The sequence below is a fragment of the Denticeps clupeoides genome, unplaced genomic scaffold (assembly GCF_900700375.1).
Source record: "Denticeps clupeoides unplaced genomic scaffold, fDenClu1.1, whole genome shotgun sequence".
NCBI lineage: Eukaryota > Metazoa > Chordata > Actinopteri > Clupeiformes > Denticipitidae > Denticeps > Denticeps clupeoides.
The window spans coordinates 75,415-101,407 of NW_021629700.1; the positions used below are offsets into that span (position 1 = coordinate 75,415).

The 25,993-nt window shown below is 45.1% G+C and overlaps 2 protein-coding genes and 1 long non-coding RNA gene across 4 annotated transcripts in view; 1 reads left to right on the forward strand and 2 right to left on the reverse strand.

Annotated features, from left to right (window-relative positions):
* LOC114771988 (lipase maturation factor 2-like) lies at positions 1-16,438 on the forward strand. Of its 2 annotated transcripts, XM_028965171.1 has the most exons (15): positions 1-138; positions 1,030-1,283; positions 1,394-1,422; positions 2,151-2,338; positions 2,429-2,607; positions 2,686-2,824; positions 3,689-3,823; positions 3,985-4,090; positions 4,194-4,290; positions 11,276-11,320; positions 11,424-11,606; positions 11,946-12,114; positions 14,915-15,026; positions 15,133-15,241; positions 15,380-16,438. In XM_028965171.1, the coding sequence occupies exons 1-15, from the start codon at positions 9-11 to the stop codon at positions 15,677-15,679; spliced, it is 2,175 nt and encodes a 724-aa protein (XP_028821004.1). In that variant the 5' UTR covers positions 1-8; the 3' UTR covers positions 15,680-16,438. The 2 variants fall into 2 exon arrangements, with proteins under 2 accessions (XP_028821004.1, XP_028821005.1); XM_028965172.1 differs by lacking the exon at positions 11,276-11,320 and having other exon boundaries at positions 15,380-16,437.
* The window catches only part of LOC114771990 (uncharacterized), a 17,991-nt gene continuing 3,037 nt past the window's right edge, over positions 11,040-25,993 (reverse strand). Inside the window, exon 3 of the long non-coding RNA XR_003743877.1 lies at positions 11,040-12,152. This is a non-coding gene — a long non-coding RNA (uncharacterized LOC114771990). The remainder of the gene's footprint in view (positions 12,153-25,993) is intronic.
* On the reverse strand, positions 21,278-23,078 carry LOC114771989 (uncharacterized). The gene is made up of 2 exons (XM_028965173.1): positions 22,746-23,078; positions 21,278-22,236 (listed from the first exon to the last, which is right to left on the reverse strand). Exon 2 carries the CDS (start codon positions 22,199-22,201, stop codon positions 21,278-21,280), a length of 924 nt encoding a protein of 307 aa, XP_028821006.1. The 5' UTR covers positions 22,202-22,236; positions 22,746-23,078.

Consider the following 25,993-nt stretch of genomic DNA (forward strand, 5'->3'; position numbering starts at 1 on the left):
CGCACGCGATGCCGGGAACGACGGGAATGGCGGGAATGGCGGGAACGGCGGGGGTCGGAGCTCCGCGCCGCCTGTTCCTGCTGCTGCTCGCCGCCTCCTGCCTGTTCGCGTTCGCGGCTCTTTACGCGCAGATCCCAGGTGAGGAGCGGGGTGTGGCCGCGCGTGGGGACCGGAAGGGTGTGGGAGAGGGAGGTGTAGTAGCGTGTACCGGGGTGGTACTAGCCTAGCGGGTAACGCACTCGCCTATGAACCAGAAGACCCAGGTTCAAACCCCACTTACTACCATTGTGTCCCTGAGCAGGACACTTAACCCTGAGTGTCTCCGGGGGGGGACTGTCCCTGTAACTACTGATTGTAAGTCGCTCTGGATAAGGGCGTCTGATAAATGCCGTAAATGTAAATTTGCGGCTTTTTTCCCTCCTTTTCTTCAGTTTCGTGTCCACGTGGCGGACTGGCGTGTGTGTGTGTGTGTGTGTGTGTGTGTTACTCTGCTACATTGTTTCAGTTTTGCTGAACGACTCAATAACGCACAGCTGCCCACCTCTCACTGAGGGTGCTCGTTAAATACAGAAGACAAATTTCGTTGCGTCACCGTGTGCTGCGCTGCGGTGTTACACAATCTTTTCACTTTCGCTAAACACCCCTTCTATTGAAGTTCGGGAGTGAATACACACTTACACTTATCTCTCTCTCTCTCTCTCTGTGTGTGTGTGTGTGTGTGTGTGTGTGTGTGTGTGTTGATAGAGGCACAAATCAGAACTTGTTCAACTCGTTGCTCGGTTTCCAAGCACACAAAACACACACAGATGTAGAAGGGACTTTAGGGAAGGATGATGACGAAATGAATGAAAAACCAATTCCGTGCTCATAGTAAACACTGTCCATCCGCATTACTACTAATATTAATATTTTCATTTGAAGCATCTAATCTGAATTGCACTGTGGGGTGGATGTTTTTAGGAATCAAAAACATTTTGATTCCTTTTTTTTTGTTATAAACCGGCATCGACCACCTGCTTCTGACCGCAGGTCTTTATGGGGACGAGGGCATCGCTCCGGTCAGTCGGCTGCTGGCCGACAGCGACCGGCCCGTCCTGGAGCAGCTGCAGGCCAACCCCACCCTGCTGCTGCTGGGACCCCACCTGGGCCTGGCGCCTCAGCAGGTCATGGAGCTGCTCTGCCTGCTGGGGGCGCTGTTGGCCTTCGGCGCTGTGGTGTGGGAGCGCCTGAGGAGCGGCCTGGTGTTCCTGATCCTGTGGGTGTTGAACCTGTCCCTCCACCAGGTGGGTGATGAGTTGCTCAGCTGTGCTCTGATTGGTCCTAAAGCGTTAAAAGGGTCTGACTGGGGGTCAGGGTTCAGGAATGAATTCTAAATTCGGCTTGTTTTTTTCAGGCTGGTCAGGGCTTCCTCCACTGCAAGTGGTGAGTGTGTGATGATTATTTATTGTTCATGTTTAAATTTTTCATGCCCAAATCGGACTCATTCTTAGATTCTCTAAGCTCTTCTTTCATTAGATTAAGTGTCATTAGGTTAAGGAAGCGGCCCCGTAATCAGAATCCCGACCCACTGAGGTGCCACAGAGCAAAGCACCGTCCCCACACACTGCTCCCCGGGGCACCAGTCATGGCTGCCCACTGCTCACCAAGGGTGATGGTTAAAAGCAGAGGACACATTTCACCGTGTGCACCGTGTGCTGTGCTGTGTTCTGACATTTATTAACACTGAGAAGAAAGACACGAGAGAGAGTTAAGTTCTTACTCGCGAGGAGAGCAGGTGCTTCCTCTCCTTTTATTCATGTTGGGGTGGTCCCTAGTTCCACAAAGTCTGAGGTTTTCCAAGGGAGGGGGAAACTCACGTGACTGCAGCTTTCAACATAGTCTTCTTCTACGCAGATCCGCCAAACAATGTCAGGTCACGCGATCTGCATCCTGTCTTTTCAGCAGTTTGCAGACTCCCTCATATCAGGTCGCGGTCACTCTGTCCTGCAAACTGTCCTGCAAAACATCCTTTGACCCGCAGTTTCTCCCATCCAAGAGATCAATATAGTTTGTGTAATCCAAAGATTAATACAGTTTAATACATGTTAGGTATATAAAAAGGCTAATTGCATGATAACTTATATAAATTTTTCCAACAACAATCACTGTAGGGACCATCTCCTGTTGGAGGCGGGGTTTCTGGCTGTGCCGGTCGCACCGTTCCTCTGCGGTGGGTCCGCTTCCCAGCACCATGACCGCGTGACCTTCTGGCTGACCCGCTGGCTGCTCTTCCGCGCCACGTTCGGAGGAGGCGTAGCCAAGCTGGCTTTAGGAGATTCTGATTGGTGGAATCTGTCAGGTGAGCGGACCGGCCACTGTTAGCCCCGCCCAGTCGGTGTCAGCGTCCCCTCCCCCAGTAACGTTCTGGTTTCTGCTTCTGCGTCCTCAGCTCTCTCCCGTTACTTTGAGGGTCAGCCGAGCCCCACCCCTCTGTCCTGGTACTGCCACCACCTCCCTGATTGGCTGCTGAAGTTGGGCGTGGTGGTGCAGCTTGAGGCGGAGATCGTTGTGCCGTTTTTGTTCTTCGCTCCCATTCGCTGCCTCAGACTGTCCGCTTTCTACGTGCAGGTGTGTGATGGGTGGCCGCGCCCTCTGGATTCTTGCCAAGGTTTATGCATTTAACACCCCTTTTTTCTTTTTTTGAAGGTCCTGCTCCAAATCTGTTCGTTTCTGACTGGGAACCACGGCCTCCTGAATCTGCTGACCGCTGCGCTCTGCCTGTCTCTGCTGGACAGTGACCATGTCGGCTTCTGGCTCGGTCACAAGAAGAAGAGGAGAAGCAGAAGTACGAGCTGACCGTTTTTAAAAAGCTGCTCTCTGTTGTCTGTGAACACTCTCAGTCATCCAGGGGGAGTTGTCCGGAAGTGGACGTCTTTCCTTAAGGTAGAAACGCTTCATTGTGCATCCACGGAACTTTGTCAATCTAAGAGATTTTGGGTGGCGACCACAAATTTGTACTCCAGATAAGTCACACCCCAGTCCTGCCTTGTTAAGGGAAACCAAAGCAGGGAGTGTGAATGGATGTGGATGCACTGAATTTGAGTTTTGGTCCCCTATTTCTCTCCAAAATCCAGCCTTGGTGCGGAATTACAGCCACTTTGATCCAGTCCCACAATGAGACTTCCCAGGAACGCGCCATTTCGGTGTCTGTAGCTTTAAATGCTAACGAGGAGAGAGGCCAATAGACGTTGAGCGGGCATTTGCGGAAATGACGTCACTAACATGCAGCCAGGACGTCATGTAACCTTTTACATCTGAGCAGAATGGCCAAAGCACTCTTTACACTTCTCACCATTTCTAGCCACTGCAGGACCATAGACTGGCTCAGGGAACTCGTATTAATGTTAAATAATCTGACTTTGTGAGATTTTCATTGCAGGGGACCTTTTAATAAACCTATTCAAGGCGGGAATGAAGTGTGACCTAAGTTCTGTGGATGCAGAATGAAACGTTTCTACCTTAATGAAAGAAACTCAACTTTCAGGCTGCTGTATATTGGCTCATTTAAATCCAGGTGGTGGCTTCAGCGTTTGCTTTTATGAAACGTGAACCGTCACGACTGGTTATGAGGTGCAGCTCCGCCTCCACGTCTTTAATTGACTTTTCTGACGAACATTCTAACGCTGCCCGGGTTGACCCTGTTCCTCAGCGTGGACTCAGGCCGCCGCGTCGCTCCTGCCCCTCCTGTTCGCTGCCGCTGTCTGGGCTGTGGTCGTGCTCAGCGCTGTGCAGCTGTTCCGGCTGCGGGTCGACTGGGACGGCAAGACGGTGTCTTCAAAGACCAGTGAGTTGCGTTCGACGCCCGCCTGACGTTTTATAAAGAGGTTCAACTCGGCCCTTAACCTGGCAAATGTTGCACAGCCACCAGCAATGCGGAAAATTATATATTCAGTGGGAAAAAACGGTGCAGAAATATCACTTCCGGGCCGCCTGGTCTCCTGTCAGTTTTCACTCAGCAGGAGTTCCAAGGCGTCCTGAAAGCAGTGGCCGCGCCCAGCATCTGGTTGGCTGTTCTGTCCCTGACGTGGGAGGTGGTCTCTGCTCTGCTGGGGTAGGAGTGTGTGTATCTGAGTGTCTGTCCAGAGGTTTGGTCGAGTGCCTTGTTTATTCCATTCAGGTGTGTGTGTGTGTGTGTGTGTGTGTGTTCTCCACAGGTCTGTTTGTGTCCGAGGGACCTTTGCCAAGTTGTCCTCGCTCGTCCAGTCCCTGATCTTCAGCTCCGTTGCCGTGGCCTTGTTTGCGCTCAGTGTTGTAAGGTTTTTTTTTACTGTATATTTGGGTTTGGATGGTGATGGGCAGCCGATTCGAAGCCGTAATTATGCATTTTATATATTATTAAGTATGGTTGCTTTTCGCAGTGCAGCATTTGGCCAGCGTTTAGTGCAGACAAAACAACCCCAGAACTGATAGTCAGTCACTTTACTGACGTCCCCATTTAAATCCAGATGCAGCCTTTTCTATACATTTGTGTTAGAGTTATACGTCGTTCCAACACTTATTAAATAACTCGAGAGGTAAGACACGAAGCATTCCATCACATTACATCACGCTTCCAACAGTTCTGTGCGGCCTGACACGTCTCCTCCTTTTATTTGGTACAGGGCGGTACATTCAGACACCAGCTGGGTTTGTTCCGAACGTAGAACTTCGCTGTTGTTTAGCTCATGGTTGATTGCTTTCTCCATCTGCAAGCCCTCCGTTCGTTGTCTCCCCAACTTATCTTGCAACACATCCCTTGTCCCACGGTTTCTCTTCCAAGCATCTAATGATTAATATAGCTGGAGTCTTCCAGAGGTTAACATTCCAAATACAGATGTAATTTATATATGAGATATATAACAAAAAGGGTGATTGCATGATATTTTCCAACAATTTGCATGTTGGCTCCACAAAGAGATGCAAAGTGGTGCCAGACTTTTGTTCTGCTTTTGAATGAATCAAAATGGCCACAGAACTGAGCACAACATGAAAACATCATGTGTGAAAGATGTTTTTCTCTATTAATTAATTTGCTATGTGTAACGAATTAGCTCAAAGGGAAATATCTAGAATTAATTATAACTGGTTATAATTAATAATAAACATTTAGACTAGATTTGGGGATAAACTGTAGCAGAATTAATGTTACAATTACTTTATCTGTCCGTCCACGGAGCAGATAATATAATTATCTATCAATTCTGGGAACGATTACCCCCCCCTTTGGCCAGGAAAGGTAGCTTTCCCACTCTGCGTGCTAGCAGTAATTTAGCATGTAGCTTAAAAGGTCAACGTTCAGTGACTCAGCTGTGAGCAGCACACAGAAACAAACGATTGTGAATTTAAAGAATTTAATAAACACGGCTATAGCTAACATACAACAATTAGACAAACATATACATACAGGGTAAAGGAAAGTGATGAAAAGAGAATGGCAGTATTACACATCAATTAACCACAGCCTAATGAGAATCGTCAGAGAATTCTTATGTTCACCTTAAAAAGGGGTTTAAACGTGCATAGTTACTTGCATTGGTCCTTATTTCATGCAAAGAAGTCCTGATGTGGTAGGGTCGCGATCCTCCTTGAAGGTAAATTTTGCCAAAGAGTCAAAGTGTTGAAAAGAGGTGTCTCGGGAGGAAGAAGAAGTTCTGAGCATTCGTGCCTGTGTGACGCTCTTTTTGATGCTTCCTGGCACGCCCATCATGTGGCCTGAATGGCCAATCACAAGTGTGACATTTTGGCGGGAGAAGTTCCCTTTGTCTGGGTTTACGACTGACCGGAATTTTTATGGCTGGTCCAGAGAGAAACTGTAGTTCATTGCAGTTACAATTTCTACCTTATAGAAATTGTATGATGTATTTTGTGATCACATGGTATGCATCACTGTTTCAGTAGTAAGGAGAAGACACACTGCCAGACACAGCGGCAATCTTTCTCGCGCGGTTCTCTGTAGAGGTGAGTAAATAAACTTTGACTCTGTCTTGGGTAGCTTGTTTTTAAGAAGTGCTTGTGTTTTTGTTGACGTGACTAGGCGAGCTAAGTTAATGTATTAGCTTTCGCTGTCGTTATTGTTGTCAATCGGCGTCAGTTTCACCCGAACTAGGTACACGCCCACTCTTGCGTAGCCGTGAAACGGGTTATAGTCAACTCCACTACCTGTGGACCGCACCTGTAGTCACTCACAATTTGACCTGTACTTGTGGTACTACTGTCGCGCTACCGCGTCAGCGGTAGCGTCAGCCCTTGTGTGAAGACCCACTTGGGTAAAGACCTGCGACTCGTCCTGCGCGACTCTACCGAGCAGTAAAACCAAAATACAGGTAAATTCACCCATGCTCCTCTCCTACTTCTTTTTGCTAATCATGTCCATCCAGAACATTCCGCTCATTCACTCCAGGCGCCCTCCTCGATTCAATACAAACAGAACACGCAACACACATAACCTCCACACACTCTCCCAGGCCTCATCTTGCCACCCTGAGTACTTTGTTCGGACTGTGGAACTGTCAGTCGGCAGTCAACAAAGCAGCCTTCATTCCTGGCTTTTGCTACAGAACGAAATCTCCAAGTACTCGCACTGACTGAGACCTGGATCCGCCCCCATGACTCCGCTACACCTGCAGCCCTTTCCACAGACTTCTACTTCTCTCATACCCCCCGCCCCACTGGCAGGGGAGGGGGCACAGGCTTGCTCATTTCCAAGGACTGGAAATTCACTCCCGTTTCTGCTATTCAAACAACCAGTTTTGAGTTCCATGCAGTAACTATTACACACCCAGTAAAAATGTCCATAGTTGCTGTATATCGTCCTCCAGGTCCGCTGGGGAACTTTGTAGAGCAACTAGACACAACTCTCTCCTCAATTATAGATGAGGAACTGCCCCTTGTGCTACTAGGAGACTTCAACCTCGATCTCCTCAAGCCACAAACCACTGACTTCCAACACTTCATCTCTGCTTCCAACTTCACACTTCTCTGCACGCCCGCAACGCACAGAGCTGGAAAACAACTAGATCTCGTACTCACACGCAAATGCTCCACAGCCAACACTTCTGTCGTTCCCTACATCTATCCGATCACTCTTTATTCACTTCAGACTATCCCCCCTGGCACGCACCACACCCACCTCACACTTAACACAATTTCGCCGTAATCTCCGTACCCTCTGCCCTACTCAATTGTCTTCCGCTGTCTCCTCTGAGCTCTCCCCCCTAGACATCCTCTCTATTCAGGACACTAACCGTGCTACAGACATCCTTTTCTCCACACTAACATCTTGCCTCGAGAGACTCTGCCCTCTAACCTCAAAACCAACACGTGCGACTCCACCCTCACCGTGGATCTCTGACGAGGTTCGTCGCCACAGGTCCCACCGTAGAGCAGCTGAAAGGCAGTGGAGGAAATCCAAGTGCCCGCTTCAACTTAATAAGTATCAATCTCTCCTAAAATCCTTCTCTGCTGCTGTAACTACAGCAAAGACCAGATACTTCCAGGACAAAGTAAACAACTGCAATGACTCTCGAAAACTTTTCTCGACTTTCAACCGTCTCCTGAATCCTCCACCCCCTCCCCCCTCCACTTCTCTCTCATCTGAAGACTTCGCCACCTTCTTCACAGAAAAGGTGGCTGACATTAGCAAACAATTCTCACCACCTAACCCCAGACCCCGTCCTGCTGTTACCTCTGAAACCAGGAATCTGTCTTCCTTTACTCCCCTCTTTGAATCAGACGTGTCTACACTTCTCCAGTCTAGTCACCCCACCACCTGCTCCCTGGATCCAATCCCCTCACACCTCCTTCAGTCCATACAGCCCACCATATTATCTGCTCTGACACATGTCTTAAACTCCTCACTCACAACAGGAACATTCCCCACTGCTTTCAAACAGGCTGTCATTACTCCCCTGCTCAAAAAAACCCACATTAAACCCATCTCTACTGGATAGCTACCGCCCAGTCTCCAACCTTCCTTTTCTTTCAAAAATTCTTGAAAGAGCAGTCCTGGCTCAACTTTCCTCATTTCTCCACAAACATGATCTTCTTGACCCTTTTCAGTCTGGTTTCAGGAAAGGGCATTCTACTGAAACCTCCCTCCTGGCAATGATGGATGACCTTCGTGCTGCAAGAGCTGCCCGCAGATCATCCGTCCTTGTCCTACTTGATCTATCTGCTGCCTTCGATACAGTTAACCATGAAATTCTTCTCACCACACTCTCTGATTTAGGAGTCACAGGAACCGCACTAGATTGGTTCACCTCTTATCTCTACGACAGGTCCTTCAAGGTATCATGGGGAGGTGAGACATCTGTCCTCTCTAGGGTAACCACAGGGGTTCCACAAGGCTCTGTCCTTGGCCCCCTTCTATTCTCAATATACACTCGCTCACTTGGTCACATCATCCAATCACATGGCTTCTCCTATCACTCCTATGCTGATGACACCCAGCTCTATCTGTCATTCCCACCAGAAGATGCTACTATAGCAACAAAAATTTCGGCCTGCCTCTCAGACATATCGGCATGGATGTCTGAGCGACACCTCCAACTCAACCTATCCAAAACCGAGATTCTGATCTTTCCGGGCAAACAATTCTCCTCAGCAAAACCTTTCAATTCAAATTGGATCGCTATTGTTAACACCCACGGCATCTGCAAAAAGCCTTGGGGTTTGGATAGATAACAAACTGAGTTTGAACCATCATGTTGCTGCGATCTCCAGATCCTGCAGGTTCACTCTCTACAACATTCGCAAGATTCGGCCTTTTCTCTCACAACAGGCTACGCAGCTCCTCGTCCAGGCAATGGTCATCTCCAAACTCGACTACTGTAACTCTCTCCTGGCTGGAGCCTCTGCAGTCACCATAAAACCACTCCAGATGGTCCCAAATATGGCAGCCCGCCTCATCTTCAATCAGCCAAAATACACCCATGTTACACCTCTCCTTACCTCCCTCCACTGGCTCCCGGTAGCTGCTCGCATTGAGTTCAAATCCTTGATGCTTGCCTACAGGGCTGTAAATGGAACTGCGCCCTCCTACATCAACACACTACTACCTAGATACACTCCTACACGCTCTCTCAGATCGGCAAACGAAAGGAGACTAAAAATTCCTTCTTCACGGGGTCTCCGATTCCAATCATGTCTGTTCTCCGTTGTTGTCCCTGGCTGGTGGAACAACCTACCCCCCTCCACACGACTAGCCGAGACTATCACCACTTTTAAGAAGGTGAAAACCCTCTTATTCCAAAAATATTACAGATAAATTTAACACATACACATGCATACACATTTAACAAACAAATACAAAATGTATAAATACATTATAATTTTTCTTAGTCTAGCACCCAACACTCTCCGAGCATGTTCTTCAATGACAAGTCTAAGCCTTATCAGGGCTCTTAGTTTGTATGCTTGATATTCTATAGAAATCGAACGAGAATTGCTGGTGTCTTCCCATTGTAAGTCGCTTTGGATAAAAGCGTCTGCCAAATAAAGTAAAGTAAAGTAAAGTAAAGAGAAGTTCCTTCTGACACCAAGAAAGGGACCTTTAGGAGGTAGGAAAGTGGAAATACACTTATACACTTAATTATAGGTAATTAGAGTTTACCTAATGTAAAATAGAAAGTTGTAACTAGTATAATTCATACAAGGGAACGTACACACAACGCGTGCATATACGGGATCCACTTATAATCACATATTCCTAGCACAAGATACAGACAATGCGTTTAAGTGTATTGCAAAGGTGGGGCCAGGCAGGAGGTCTTTATGGAATGCTTTGAAGCTTGGAACCCCCATGAGCAGTTTGCAGACCCAGCCTGTTTAGCATCTTGTTTGTGACAGTGGGGGAAGATGGGACGATCAGGCTGAGGGTCCAGGTTTGTAATTTGTATGTAAATGTCAAAGGTTAAAAGGTTCTTTGAAGATCAACCATCTGTGATCCTACGCAGACGCTACATTTGTGACAATGGGGGAAGACGGGACGATCAGGTTGAGGGTCCAGGTTTGTAATTGGTATGTAAATGTCAAAGGTTAAAAGGTTCTTTGAAGATCAACCATCTGTGATCCTACGCAGACGCTACACTATGTTATTTTTGTAGGGTAAACTGAGCCCAAATACATGTTCTGTCAAATTAAGTCATAAGCACATGATTTGAGTCATTTATTTGACACCTCGTCCACCAAGAGAGTCTCGTGGCATGGCGCCGCAGTCTCTGGTTCCTTAGTTTTCACAGGGGCCTGTGGATTTTGCTATGATCTTTGAATTACGACGCTTAGTGGTTTGTCTTTTGTTTGACGTGTCTCTCTGGGTTTCACTCCTTTTTCCAGAGCAGGGAAGAGTCGTGACTCTTGTTAAATATCGAAGAGAGGTTCAGCCATCTGGATTCTGACCTCTGGTTCTGTGGTACAGGAGGTCTTTTAGGGCTCCAGAACCGAGGAATGTGAAACTGGAGGATTTTGATAGTGAGAAGATAGTGCACTTTAATGCTGAATCAGGCTATATGGGTAATGGTTGGAGGAGCATCCAACCTGTGTGTGTGTTCCCTACATATTCACTGGCCTCACGATTCGATTCAATTACGATTTTCAACGAATCACGATGCATCCCATCAATTTTTCTACATTACGTCACATGATGAGAGTAAATTATGTTTTCAAATACAACAGTTGAGGTCCCATTCACCCATGTGGACACTTTGATTTGCTGTCTGCGTTCAGTCCACGCTCACCTGACTCCATAAACGGCAGAAATAAGCCTCATTCGGATGGCCGTGGCGTCAGGTGATCGCGGAATGAATTAAACTAAACAGTTTTTCTGCTCATTGGAGCAAATCTAAAGCTGCTTTCAGACCAAACATCTCGATCGTGATTTTTAATTTCAACACCACTATGATATTGTCACAATAATGTCACATTGTGCTAAAATAGTGAGTATAAATTTGAAAATCATTCATTTGAAATTTCCTTATAATAATAAGAAGAACAATAATAAAACAACTAATAATATTTATAAGATAAGAAAAATCCTTTATTAGTCCCATAAGTTGGAAATTTGCAAAAAGCAGTCATTACACAATAAAAAAAAATAATAAAAAAAAAATAAAGGCAGCAAAAATAAAAATAAAATCTATACCAATAGTACACCTTAAAAACCATCCATCAACCACCTTAAAAACTGAATAAATATTTATGCACACAAAATCTGCCTTTATTGTGCCTAAAAAAATCCTCTGTTCTCCTGTGTACTGTGCAGAGAAAACTCAACTTTCCTGATCCAATCTTGATCTCTTCATCGATGGTAACTTGAAAGCACGTTGTAAGTCGCTCTGGATAAGGGCGTCTGCCAAATGCCGTAAATGTAAATGTAAATGTAAATCCAATGACTGATCTGCCCTGTTCAGGTCCCGTACATGGCTGTAGACAGCAGCTCCAGCAGGAAGATTTTTCCAGAAGTCCAGAAGGCATACAGTGCTGTGCAGAACTACAGATTAGTGAATTCTTATGGCCTGGAAAGCAATGCATTTTGGGATGATGGTCGGCCTGAGATTATCATTGAAGGGAGCGTAGACAACACAACATGGACGGTAAGGAATCAATGTTTTAATTTGTATTCATGTATGAAAGTAGTTGTATCATATACTTTGTCAAAATGATTGATGACCTGTCAATATGAGGCAACTAATAGTCACGTTGTTTTATGAACAAGCCAAAGGGTGTTTCATTTAGGGTTTTCAGATGATATTCCACACAAAATGTTTTTAACATCATCTGTTCTCCACAAAAAAGGTTTTAAGGTGCTAACAGCAGACATACCAATAGGACTTCTGTTTATCAAACATACTTATGAAAATGAACAAAAACAGTCAGACTCAGAATGCAGTTTGAAATCAAAATGTACTGATGATCTCATCTTTGAATTCAAGGAGATTGACTTTCTCTACAAAATTGGAAATGAGAACGTGGCGCCTCCTTTTATGGGCCCTTACCTGCCACGACTGGACTGGTGGATGTGGCAAGCCGCCCACGCCCCCCGAGACCGGAGTCCCTGGTTCACAGTGCTGGTGCTGCGTCTGCTGCAGGGGAGACGGGACGGTGAGTCGCAGCATGTGCATGTACACACACCTGCAAGGCTGAGAGAGGAGGACATCACAGCACGTATCGTTGTAGGTCACATGTAGGTCACAATCTACAGTTTAAACGACATTCCTGCAGAAACATCGGACTGAAAACCTATTTCTGGTATAAAATATTTACCCCTGTACCCTGGAGTATCAGACATTATCGGGCATGATTTCTTATTCAAAAGGCTCAGTAATACCTTTTAGGTTTGCATTAGGATGCCAATGTAGGGTAACTTCAAGCCAATTGTCGCTGTGTTGATAAAGTTTTTGTCATTTGTTATGGAGAACAGGTCCATTATCTGGAAGGGTAGATGCAGAAGTAAATATTCTATAGATCCTCCGTCCATACGGGAGAGACACAGAGATCATCCCTGTTCAGGCTTGACCAGGGCATCAACACAGCTAGGACCGCCTCTGGTCATTTGCATGCGTGCACTGCCCTTAGTAAACCTGGAAGTGCACATCGCGCAATGCCTGCCAGATTACTGACCGGTTGTTTTGATTTATTGGGTCTGCAATATTTTAAGACCTTTACACTCTTTTTAAGGATTACTTGTCATTTTATTATAATTAAGGCCTTAGTTTAGACATTTTAAGGATCCGCAGAAACCCTGTGTATTTAGAAACGTGCACCATAGAGAGTATTTCTTATAGTTGCTTTGTGAGGTTCTGCAGCTGCTGCAGCATGACCATTGTTGTATATATGATGCATTTGGGGTTATAGGTCAGGTTTGATAATATGTCTGCGTTTTCAAAAAAAAATGCCAATTCAAAAAAAAATGCCCGTTTTAGAGGTGAACTTTTTTTTTGTGTGGACGGGGCCTTAATCTCTTTATGCCATTCGGTTTGGAACAGCTCACCTATGTTACTTTTTTGTGTTGTGCCTCTGTATCAGCTTGACATCAGAAGAACTAAAAAACAAAGATAACATTTAATAAGGACAATGGGCCTTGTAAAAACTGTGCTGTTCTGAATCATGTGACATGCCATAGAAGGCAATGCATGCATAACACACAATATGCAAATGAAGATGGGATCCATCTTATTGTATAGAAGTGATTGGGAATGCATAAAGAGGTGTGTTTTTGCATCAGAGAATAGTATAAACTGATTCGGGGCTTGTTGTTTTTCCGCTCGGGAAGAAAGACAAGTCCACGGCTGATGGATTTCAGTTTGTGCCTTTTGAAATAAAGATTGTCCACAATAATGTCCTGCTATGAGGATTTTGTGAATTTCTGCAACATTAACCAGTGCAGATTCTGGATTTGTCAGAGTTAAACCTTGTTCTAACACTTATTAAATAAATGGAGAAGGAAGACACGAAGCAGGTCGAGTTTGTTTACTTGCAAGGAGAGCAATCAGAAACGCACCCACAGGTTGCTGCCAACAGCTCTGTGGTTTCTGACGTGCCTCCTCCTTTTATTCAATACAGGGTGATACATTCAGACGTCAGATGGGTTTGTCCCGAACATAGAAATTCGTAGAACTTCACTGTTGTTTATCTCATGATGGATGGTCTCCTCCTTTTTCCATCTGCAAGTTCTCCGTTCGCTGTTTTCCCAGGTCCCGCCAGGTCTCGGTCACCTCGCCCTGGCGACCTTGTTTTGCAACACAACTCTCTTGTTCCTCGGTTTCTCTTCCAAGCAGCTAATGATTAATGCTGATGTCTTTTAGATGTTAACATTACAAATACAGATGTTGGCTAATGTTTAATATAGCTGATGTTTTCCAGAGGTTAACATTCCAAATACAGAAGTAATAGTAAAAGATGATTGCATGATAACTTATATACATTTTCCAACAGGATTTTATGTAAAGGACATTTTATTTAATAAAATGTGTATATATAGTTCTTCATAGAATAAGACACAACTTGTTGAATGACTCCAATCTCCAGAGTTTCAACACTAGCATGCCTTCTGGAGACAAAGTGGGGGGTGGCTCATAAATTCTGGAGCAGGAAGTTGGGGGGTGAAGGAACCTAGAAAGGCAGAACTGGGGGGAGGGTCTGTACTGGGTGCACCAGGGTACATTACACAAAGGTGGATGAATGAGGGGGGGCTTCCCACAGAGAAGGACTTAAAACACTTTGGTTGTTTTTTTTTCTATTTCAGACCAATTAGTGAAAGTGACGTGATTGTCATTGTGAAACAGGACAGCACACACAAAAATGTGTCCTCTGCTTTTAACCCATCACCCTTGGTGAGAAGTGGGCCATGGCAGGCGTTTTGTAACCGTAGGGCGTCTGGACAGTCCATTACTCGACCCTGATTCTGCAGGAACCGATAAGCACAAGGCCATGCCCCTCCTCCCCTCGTCTTGCTGGGCAAGACAGAAAATTATAGCATACAGGAAGAAAAAAATGTTCCTTAACATTTATTTTAATTAGTGACTCCTCTCGGCAACATGGCACCTTTCTGGCTTCAGGTGTTTCGAGGTGTGACCAACATCTACCATTAGCTTTCTCCGCTGGGTGAACTGTCCGGGTCAATTAAAACCAAGCCAGTCAATTGGACAGATGATATAACTGCCGACTGTTTTCGTGGTTGTCTTGGGACCTCGACATGCTCCAAATTTAATAAGAGTAGCTGTGACCTTGGAGCTTACCGAGATATGGCTGTCTGGTCTGGGAAGCTCCATTACACACCGTTCCCATGGGAAACCAAATGCAGACGTTGCAGTATGATGTGAGGAATAAGTACACTTCAATAGCAGCACAGGTTCAAAATGTTTCAAAATCTCTATTAGTTACACGCTCTGCTGTCCCGCAGTTGTTCACCTGCTGCAGGTGGATGAAGGCCGGTACCCTTTTCACCAGAGTCCTCCTCGATTCATCAGAGCCAAGCTCTACCGGTACCGTTTCACCCAGAGGAGGGCGGACGGGTGAGATGCTTTTCTCTCATCGCTCTTCTCCTTTACAGTCCAGCTGACGTGCATCTGAAGCCCAACAAATGCTGCATTTTCTTTTTTTATTTTAAATCCTCATCAGCACTGAGTCTCCACAGTGGTGGACACGGCGCTACGTTGATGACTTCTATCCCACAGTGCACTTCACCAGCCCTGACCTGCAGCGCATGCTGACACAGCAGGGATTGACGGTAAGAGGCGTGCATCTTGAGAAGTTCCTCGGTGCACCATAAATGCTCTAAAGACTCTCCATACGTCTGTAGATGGGCGATGGGTCATGTGATGAGTGTGGTTGGTTGTGATTGGCTGCTGTCCACTGTTTCCTGAAGGCTGAGCTTCTGACCCCGCCCACTCCGGATTCACCCATTAGCCAGGCTCTGGCGTTGGCACGGAACCACATTAGCGCCCTGTCCGGCCCACTGTTGCTGCTGGCTCTGGCTGCCACCGCGGCATCCATACACCTCATCGGAGCAGCGTTCGGCCACAGAGCCCGGAGCGCCCCGACTGATCCCAGGGGCAGGAAGACCAAAGACGGTCAGCAAACATCTGACCGGCAGAGGAGCAGGAAAGAAAACCAGGAGGAGAGAATGCAGGAGTCTGAGAGGAGCCCCAGGAAGAGACGGAAGTGACTCTTAAAGCATCGTTTCCTCTCAGAAGCTTAATCACGTTTGGTTTTTCTCACTCCTCAATCCATCGTATACCGTCCTCCTAGGCAAACAATCCCAAACCCCGGTTTATTCTTTTTCTGTTATCTTTCATCAAGTCACGTTTTGGTTGTAGGTGGTGGTGATGTGCAAATCTTGTCACTGCCAAGATTTGCTTACTTTATGTGAAATGCACTGAATAATGACGATATGCTGCGATAAATGGTCACATAAAATGCATCTTCCATGACTGGTTTTGTAATGAACAATTTTGGGGGAAACTATGCTCAGAATAAATGAAATGTGTTTCCAGAGGTGAAAGTTAGAAACTACCCGTGTTGATTTGAAACATGCATGTCGGAATACTAAAACTTCAAACTCCACTACGATACTACAGGGGGAGGAAAGAATGTAATAAAAAAAAAAATACTTTCAGAATATTTAAAACCACATAGCGCTGTATTCCAGTCCACCAGCTCAGCATTTTTTGCATCGATCTCACAATAATGAAAATGAATCACCGGCGATGGAAGTTTACTGCTCGACCCGCCCCGAAACACATATTCTAGCAAGCTTGTTGCTGCCGGGGGAGGGGCTGCCCTATGCAATGCCTGTTGAAAATGTCAGTTTTGCATCGATATCCATGCTAACTGGTATCATTTTAGTATATATATTTTGCTTTTATTTTTTAAATTTACATTTACAGCATTTATCAGACACCCTTATCCAGAGTGACTTACAATCAGTAGTTACAGGGACCATCCCTCCTGGAGACATGGTTAAGTGTCCTGCTCAGGGACACGATGGTAGTAAGTGGGGTTTGAACCTGGGTCTTCTGGTTCATAGGTGAGTGTCTTACCCACTAGGCTACTACCACTAGGCTTACATCCTTTCTTTTAAGCACTTGTATTTATGTGTGGTTGTAAGTCTAATTTTGACTTCTTTAGTACAAATTAACGTTCCTACTGTTCTTACTGGAAATGTTCTCTTCGACAACTGGAACAGATAAGAGTGGATAAGAGAGTTCATTTGGGAGGCTGCTCTGCCCACCAAAGAATGTGTTTCGTTTTATACCCTACAGAAAACAAAGAACCAATGCCTGCCTGATAACTATCACTTAATGTGGGGGCAGAAGACCCCCCCCATCCTTTCCCATACAGGTCAACCAAAGGATATATGTTATACCTAAAAACCTAAACTCCTTCCCGCTACTGTGTTACTCGGTATGGCTACAATTTGGCAATAAAGTCAAACCCTTGAGCGGCAGTTCTTGTAATATTTGTGGGCCTCTGCAGCCCATATAAAGTCAGACTTTTTTTTTTATACCCCCAATGAACTCCCACAGACCTGCAGGTGAGCAGGAAATACAGAGAAAACTCTGGAGAGGTTAAAGGTCAGCCAGACCTAAGTGGTGTTGGAGAGCCAAATACGAGTGGCTTTACATTTCCTCTGTAATTCTCCCCCCTGTTCTCACATACACACACAATCTTTTAAAGCAGGAATGATATATGTTTTAAAATAATTTCTAGTTAAAGAAAAAATGGGAAAGGATTCATTTTCTAGAGAGTGGAAACTATTCCCCTTTTCCAACCAAAAAGTAAAATTCTTTTCCCTGTTTTTAAGGTACGGCATACATACCGATAGCCTTCTGTTTATCAACAAATATATTTATGAACATGAACAAACTTTTCAATGTTCTTTTCAGAAAAAAACTACATTTATTGACTATGCTCATTTCCTCTGAAACTGTCCCATCTACTGCTCTGCCTCCTGACCCCATGCTGTGACCCACCATCATCTCATGGACACACACACACACAGACACACACCACATTAGGCTGAAACTACATACCATAGATATCTTACATTTCACACTAACTTTGTCTATAGTATAATTTCTTTACTTTACTTTATTTTACTTGGCAGACACTTTTATCCAAAGCCACTTACAAGAGGAAGACACCAGCAATTCTTGTTCGGTTTCTATAGATTTTGAGTTTACAAAACTAAGAGCCCTGAAAAGGCCTAACTTGACAGGAATAGAACTTGCTAGGGAATTGCTAAGTGCTAGACGAATTTATTATTTTTTTGTTCAGTGTGTGTGCGCATGTGCGTGTGTGTTAGATTCGTCTGAAATATTTTTTGAACAAGTGGGTTTTTAACAATTAGAATTAGATTTATAATTGGACCGCATGCATATGCAATTTGAAGCAGGAACAAAACAGTTAGACACCCACACACGTTTGCCACTACCGTGAGGGCCCAGGTGTGCTGGTGGTGCAAGAGGTAGTGTATAACAAGGTAGGCCCTATTCGGATCAGTGTGGTTCCACTGTCTGGCTGGCCATTTCTTATCTGTGCATGGCAATATGTTGTCATTTGTGTATTAAAGGCAGTAAAAAGTGTGCAGGAAACTGCATTGTTCTGAGTGAGTTCCTAACACCCAGCCTCAGTCATTGCATGGGAAACTTGGAGGGCCAGCAAAACAGCTACCCCACACCTGCATGATGAGCACAAGGCTTGCCTTATATGGAGTTGTCCGTCACCCTTATCTTTGTGGAATGTGTGAGCTTATCTTCTGTGCGCGGTACGAGCAGACACTGGTGCTGTTGTTGCGAAATCACTGGCCCAGGTTCAAATCTCACTTACTACAAACCTGAGCAAGGCACTTAACCCTGAGTGCCTCCTGATTGTAACCCATAAACGCTGTAAATGTAAATGACATGTGCATTTTAAGTACATCTTATGAGCTTGATCATGTAAGGGCCCATCTGAGACCAGATGAAAATACCTAACTCACTATCCATGACCTCTAAACCCTAATCAGGTTGTTTATTTATATTTTTCTTGTCCTTTAATTAATTAAAGAGGCACTTTAATGTTTAACACCTTGTTCTTTCAGTGACATCAGTGAATAATAGTGTAATATTTCATATTGTTTTTGTGAGTGAAATACCTCAAACAGAAAAATGATACAAAAATATTCTTTATTTCGTCAATTAAAAGATATTTCCCCCCCAATACAATATATCACAAAAATGAAGGAACACAATAGAAAAAAATATATAGATATTTTATAATTACATTACAAATGAGAAATGAACAGGAGAGGGCAATGGAGTTGACAAAATAAACTAATTTTTATCCAGATTTCTTAGTTAACATGAGTTACTACTAGTCATTTTTTCATTCGTAAGCCTTCCCGATCTTTACATTTTAAGCAGTGCCTCCAATTTAAAACAAAAACAGTTTCGGATTGAAATCCTGATGCATCCTTGGAATTCCCTTTCGCTCAATCTTCATCCATTTTTTTTGTTTCCGAAGCACTTTGTGACTGTGTTGTTTCTGACCGGCTCGCTTACGTGACTTGGGCGGCACAAATGCACTTCTCCAGGTGCTCATCACCTTCTCCTTCGCCGAGGTCTCTGGGGGGTACCTGACTTTAAGCGTCAGGGGCGAGACATGGTTATAAATTCTGTATTCCGACAATGTCTGGTCCTTCTTTTGTGATCCATACAACTTTAACATGACATTTTCGTTGATTTGGTGAGTCTTGTTCATGGTTGGTTGAGTTGTCTTTAGTTTTTTTTTATTTGGCGAGTAGTCCAAGGTGTCTTGCCGATTGTTGACCTCCACTCGTTTTCTGTTAAGGTCTGTAAAGTCAGTGGCCTTTACATGGCTTTTTGAGCCATCATTAGATTTGTCAGAATCTGGCTCTGGCTGTGGTGAGGTGACATCATGTGTGGACCCTGGGGTGCTCCATATCCTTGGGTTCTCATGCAACTCATTGCCAAACTCCAGTGACATGGTTTCCGGTAACAAAGCCTGGTCTCCATGTTCTCCATCCAACTCCTGAGTCTCAGCACTCTCCGTCTGACCAGCCAGGGACCTCAGTGGACTTGTCTGAGTGGGACAGTTTCCCTTGGAACTTGTGGCAGGAGGCTGTATGGAGTGCATCGGATCATCTTGGTTCAGAGAGATCCTGCAGGGAGCCTGATCAAAGTCAGTTTTACCTGGAGACGTGGGCTGAGTTTCAGAGATCAGGAGTTCTGAACATTGCTCCTCTTTTGGACAGGAAGTCTGCATTATTGAATTGACTGTATGCACTGTCTCGGAGTCTGATGACAAAACTGAATGAGGTTCACCTGAGACCATCTCAAGTTCCTCCCCACCTGTGGACGGTCTGCTTGCATTTAGCTTTTGGCTCACATAAGTGCTATTCTCCATCAGGTCCTTAGCCACAGAAAGACATGCAGATGATCCAGTCTCCATGGGTTCCGGATCTTTGTTTTCAGAAGTCTCAATTTTTGGTGCATCGTGTAAAACTGCACACCCATCTTGGTCCTTTAACAGCTCAAAAAACCTCTTTGCATCTACAGATGACATCACAGTGACACCCAAAGGCATTCCAGGGTCACTGGGGCTGTTTTTCTGTTTGTCCCGGTCAGCAACACGACTTTGGTTTGAGCAGTGAGCAGTACTATAGATTGTAAGCGCTTCTTCGGGTGACAAAACCGTAATCTTTATTGACAGCATGCTGTCATCGTTGTCCTCCGGCAAGTCTTGCTTGGTTTCACGTGGATTCTGAGCTTCTTTGGTGTTGCCCACAGGATGAGATCCTTTCAGAACTGTCTGGTCATCACTGGTTCCAGTTATGAGGGACTCTGTGTCAGTGGCATCTTGAACATCATCGGTGCGTTTACACGGGTGCACAGGCGCATCGATGACATACCTCCATGAGGATGTAAACACCTCCTCTTTGAAAACACGGTCAGTCTCCAGAGCGTGGTATTTCTCAGAAGCGTTGCTGTAATACAGCACCGGATCTGTCACTTTTGGAAAGTCACGCGCCTCTCGCAAGATATTGCTGAACGTGCCTGCTTTTTCAGTCATTGTGAAGTTCCTCCTATTGCCGCCCCAGAACAGCTCAAGTAAAGTAGCCAGGAAATCACAGTTCTTCTCCAGAGGCTCTTTTTGTGATTCTTGTTCAAGCTTGTTCACCATGTCCTTCAAATCTGACAGCGTGTACTCCTTTATAGGTTCCTCTGGTTCCTTTAGTTTACTGTTCTCGTCCTCAGTGCTTGCATGTCGGGCAGAATCGGCCGGGCTCGAGTTCTCCCCGCAAGCTTTTTCCAGAGCCAACACAACGTCCCTGACCTCCTTGTCATACTCACTTGTGCATGACTCACTGGACTCTTTGTCATGGGTGCTTTTTGCTCTCTTTGTGCTGGTCTCAAAAAAATGATCTAGTGCCTTTTTAGAGTCGAGCAGCATTTCCCTGATTAATGAATTTCCCCTCTTTCTGTGTCGGACAGGATGTCTGTCATCCTGAGCAGATGGTTGGTGGGCGCTGCTTTTTTGCACTGAGGAAAGACCAGGGCTTGGTCTGAATGGTGCATTGTTACTCTTATTTAATTTCCTTACTTGCTGAGGAAGAGTCTGATGTCTTGAGGGTGCTGGTCTATTGCCGGCCTGCTGTAAAGCCTGGCTTAGTGATCCCTGCTGGGACTGCATGACCCGATTGGCAAGGTTGGAGGTACTGTAGTTTGGATTATTGATGTTGGACATCGGTAGTGACGGATGGTCAGGGACCCTCTTTTGAGTGTGTGTGACGGGATAAGGGGGGGGGTGGTTTTAACAAGTAGTGTTGATTGCAATTATTGTGAGCTGTGGTAGAATTACTGAACCTGGTGGTAGTAGTAATGTTGTCCAGTGTTGTCTGTAATCCAGAGTATGTGATGGAACTTCTGGAGGCAACGTTGTTTAGTGAAGTGGGATTGCTGCCATAGAGTGACTGAGTTCTGAGTTGCTGTGCCTGCAATGATTGAAGGCTCTGAATGTTTTGTAAAGTCTGGGATGACTGGAGAGGTCTTTGATTTGCATATATCCCACAGAATCCAGTAGAATCGGGTACATATTCAGTCATGGTTCTGCTACAGTTCAGGCCTGTCACATGTTTTGGGGTAGAAGAATTATTCCATCCGACATGGACAGGAGCTGGCTGGACACCACTCGGTCTTGATTGCTTGATTTGCTTATTGAAGGGTGATGATGGAGCTTGTGCTGTATTGGTCATGTCGTGTCTACTACAAACACCCGTATTATCACCAGTAGTATAAAACTGAGTGCTTGACATTGGAAATCCTACATTTGTCGAGGCTGGCACCCATGTCTGGCCCGAACAGGTATTTGGATGTGTTCTCTGTAAATTCTGTTCACCATATTGTGTCTGCGTAAACACCTGACTGGGTGTACCGGGGAATTTATGGTAAGCCTGTGTGGAGGTTTGCTGCTCCAAGTATTGTCTGTTGTCTCCACTTCCAAGGGGACAGGGACATGTTGCATTCTGTGCTGTGTTTTGCCTCTGAATGCCGCTGACCATTGATGCTGGGTTCATCTTGAAGCCTTGATTTCCATTACTGACTAGTTGGTTGGTGATGATGTACGTTTTCTGGTCCACGATGCACCACTTGTCCTGCATTATGAGGTTCTGTGCAACCATTGCCATTTCTGGAGAGGGAATAAAGATTCACTTGTGTTGACATTGTAGAAATATACTGCTTTGACATATGTTACTTTGCTAAAGACTGGTAAAACATCTGTTATCAGATGTCGTGCAAACAAAGGAACAAAAGACTCACTCAAAGAGGAAGTGGAACATATCACTCAAAGAGGAAGTGAAACAAGACAACCGTACCCGACCGTGTTAAAACTGTCAACTTCGCACCTTGTGGTTTGACCCTGCTGAAGGGGTTATCTGCCCCTGCCAGAAGACAGTACAAACAACCAGAAGACCCCAAAAGAAGACCCCACCCCAAAAGACTTTGTTTGTCAGTACCTATAAAAGAGCTGAGCACGCACTGAAACATCGGAATCTGTACACAGAGTGCTAGTGGTTGTCTTCTGTGAACATTAAAGATTCCCCCTTCTGCGCAGACTGAGTCTTGAGTCTTCATTCTTTCTCAGCCTTGAGCAATGCATCCTCCAACAAAGAACCTGGGTTGAAGGACCCGCGGAGAAGACCAATAATCTCACAAATTTATTCCTTCAACATCAACATAGTTTACAGTTCCAGAGAGAAATCAGACCTGCTTACATTTTTCCACTCTTTGTTATATTGCATCCGTTTGCTAAAATCATTAAAGTTCATAATTTTTTCACATTAATGTAAACACAGCACTGACAGAAAAACACAGAATTGTTGACATTTGAATTATCACATGGTCATATTTAACTCAGGCGCTGTCCATTTCCTCAGATCATCGTTGAGATGGTTCTACACCTTCATTTCAGTCCAGCTGTCTTTGATTATACTGTTTGGACTGGATGAGGAAAGCCACACCCCTGTCCATATAAGACCTTACAGCTCACAATGCATGTCAGACCAAATGAGAATCATGAAGTCAAAAGAACTGAAGAGAGAGCTCAGAGACAGAATTGTAGCAAGGTTACATTACATAAGATGAATGTGGCCAAGTACAGGGATATCCTGGACAAAAAACCTTCTCCAGAGTGCTCAGGACCTCAGACTGGGCCAAAGGTTTACAGTCCAACAAGACAATGACCCTAAACACACAGCTAAAATAACAAAGAAGTGGCTTCACAACAACTCTGTTGTACAAAAAAATGCACTGTATTAAACGGGCACAACAGAGGTTACAAGAATGAACCAATGTTACAGAAAAACCCAAAATAAAAGAGGCAGCTTGGCCCTCATGAAACAGCGAGAAAATGGGGGAGGGACCCCCAGCTCCCGATGGAGGAGGAAGTGCCAGAGCACAGCTCCCAAAATATATATATATTTTTTATACTTAAAGTCCCAAAAGGTTGTCACAGACCAATCAGGATTGTCTTTTCCTGCATCTGCCTTATTCAAAAAGATACACGAAGACAGTGGTTATCTTCCCCCGACTTTCTCGCCATGACACCTCAAGCCATTTGCTGGATTTTGACACCTCTTTTTTGGGTGAGGTTCGCAGCGTGACAAAGACACAGGCAGGGGTCCTTCACGAAAGACAAAAACACAAAATGCCATGAACCTGGGATTTCCCATCTTCCACTGTTGTTGAATGGCCCTGCCAGAGCCCTGATGTAAACCCAATTAAGCACCTCTGGAGAGTCCACCACCTGCCAAACTGGAGATGATCTGCAAAGTGGAATGGCAGAGGATCCGCAAATCCAGGTGTGAAAAACTTGCATCTTTCCCAAAAAGACTTACGGCTGTATTAGATGATTTTACTAAATACTGAGCAAAGGGTCTGAATACTTAGGAACAGGTGATATTCCAGTTTTTCTTTTTTAATAAATCAGCAAAAAATTCAACAATTCTGTGTTTTTCAAACTATATGGGATGCTGTGTGTACATTAACAAGGAAAATAACAAGGAGCGGAAAATTTAAGAGGGTCTGAATATTTTCTGTACCCACTGTATATGCTTATACAGTGCTGCCACGAAGAGGACAGCTCACAACCCACTTGCACAGCTAGCAACGCTAGTGATAGTACAGCTAGCAACTAGTCACAGTACAGCTTGCAACCCGCTTGCACTAGTGGCATTACAGCTTGCAACCCGCTCGCACTAGTGGCATTACAACTGGTAACCCGCTTGCACTAGTGGCAGTACAGCCAGCATCCCGCTCATGCTAGTGGCAGTACAGCTAGCAACCCGCTCGCATTAGTGGCAGCACAGCTAGCAACCTACTCGCGCTAGTGGCAGTACAGCTAGCAACCTGCTCGTGTTAGTGACAGTACAGCTAGCGACGCATTCGTGCTAGTCACAGTACAGCTTGCAACCCACTCAGATTAGTGGCATTACAACTGGTAACCCGCTCACGCTACTGGCAGTACAGCCAGCAACCCGCTCGTGCTAGTCACAGTAGCACAGCTAGCAACTCACTTGCACTAGTGGCATTACAGCTTGCAACCCGCTCAGACTAGTGGCAGTACAGCTAGCAACCCGCTCGCGCTAGTGGCAGTACAGCTAGCAACCCGCTCGCGCTAGTGGCAGTACAGCTAGCAACCCGCTCGCGCTAGTGGCAGTACAGCTAGCAACCCGCTCGCGTTAGTGGCAGTGCAGCTAGCAACCCGCTCGCGCTAGTGGCAGTGCAGCTAGCAACCCGCTCGCGCTAGTGGCAGTGCAGCTAGCAACCCGCTCGTGCTAGTGGCAGTGCAGCTAGCAACCCGCTCGTGCTAGTGGCAGTGCAGCTAGCAACCCGCTTGCATTATCTGTTGATGATGTTTTTTGTTCCATACTTTTTGTGGAAACATTATGTAATTGTTAAAAGTCATATCATCAGACATATCGAAAGAGTGGTTCAACCACAAGCGCTATCCATTGTTTCCATCCCATATGAGAATTCATGCATTACCTTGTAAGCTTTAGGGAAAAAAAGAATATTCATTATAGGCAACTCAATATTAATTATAATGGATGTTACATAAAGAACATATATAACCAAGTGGGCTGCACACTTCTGTACCTAGCTACTGGTGTGGGTGCAACCAGGTCACAGCAGGATCAAGGGACTTGGCTGGATGTTTAGAAGGTGGTCTGCCTGACTATGGAATTCAAAGATTAACTCCTCTGCACAACCTGAAGGTATCAGACACTCTCTACTTATACTACTGTAATCATGGGGTTCAAATCCCGATCCACCAAGGTGCCACTAAGCAAAGCACCGTCCCCACACACTGCTCCCCGGGTGCCTGTCATGGCTGCCCACTGCTCACCAAGGGTGATGGGTTAAATGCAAAGGACACATTTCACTGTGTGCACCGTGTGCTGTGTATCACAATCACAATCTCTTCACTTTAAAAAAGTACTAGGGAAGGAGGAATCACATTGGTTTCTTTGTGATTTCTTTGTTTGGCATACTGCTTTGTCATTGGATAACATGTACAAGATTTTATTATAATGGTATCAAATATATGTCTGTCACCTATCACACACATACATACATTTTATTTATACATATCAAAATAATCAGGAAATGACAAAAACATTCCTGTCTGGGGCTCATGTCTGACCAGCACACTGTTATGTCTGTCACAGAACGCATAGTTCCTTTCGAGATAAAAGTTGCAGAATGGGCGGTCCGTGTGAATGTGTGCTTTCTTTGGGTCAAATATAAAATAATAAAAATGTATAAACCTACACAGCCTTGTCCTGTCTGTAGCACTAAATTTCCCTGACAAGGTAATGGTGCTTACGCTGTCGGCTCAGTTTTCCTGGAGGTTTACCATCAAGCACATTCCTGTGATGTCAGTATAAGTGCGCCCATAAATTTGCCTGGGACATTTG

Excerpts from the sequence above, each read along its gene's own strand:
- LOC114771988 (XM_028965171.1), top strand. The coding sequence starts at position 9 with ATGCCGGGAACGACGGGAATGGCGGGAATGGCGGGAACGGCGGGGGTC. Across the intron at positions 1,284-1,393 it reads TGAACCTGTCCCTCCACCAG|GCTGGTCAGGGCTTCCTCCA; the intron begins GTGGGTGATGAG and ends TGTTTTTTTCAG. Across the intron at positions 4,091-4,193 it reads GTGGTCTCTGCTCTGCTGGG|GTCTGTTTGTGTCCGAGGGA; the intron begins GTAGGAGTGTGT and ends TGTTCTCCACAG.
- LOC114771989 (XM_028965173.1), bottom strand. The coding sequence starts at position 22,201 with ATGGCAATGGTTGCACAGAACCTCATAATGCAGGACAAGTGGTGCATC.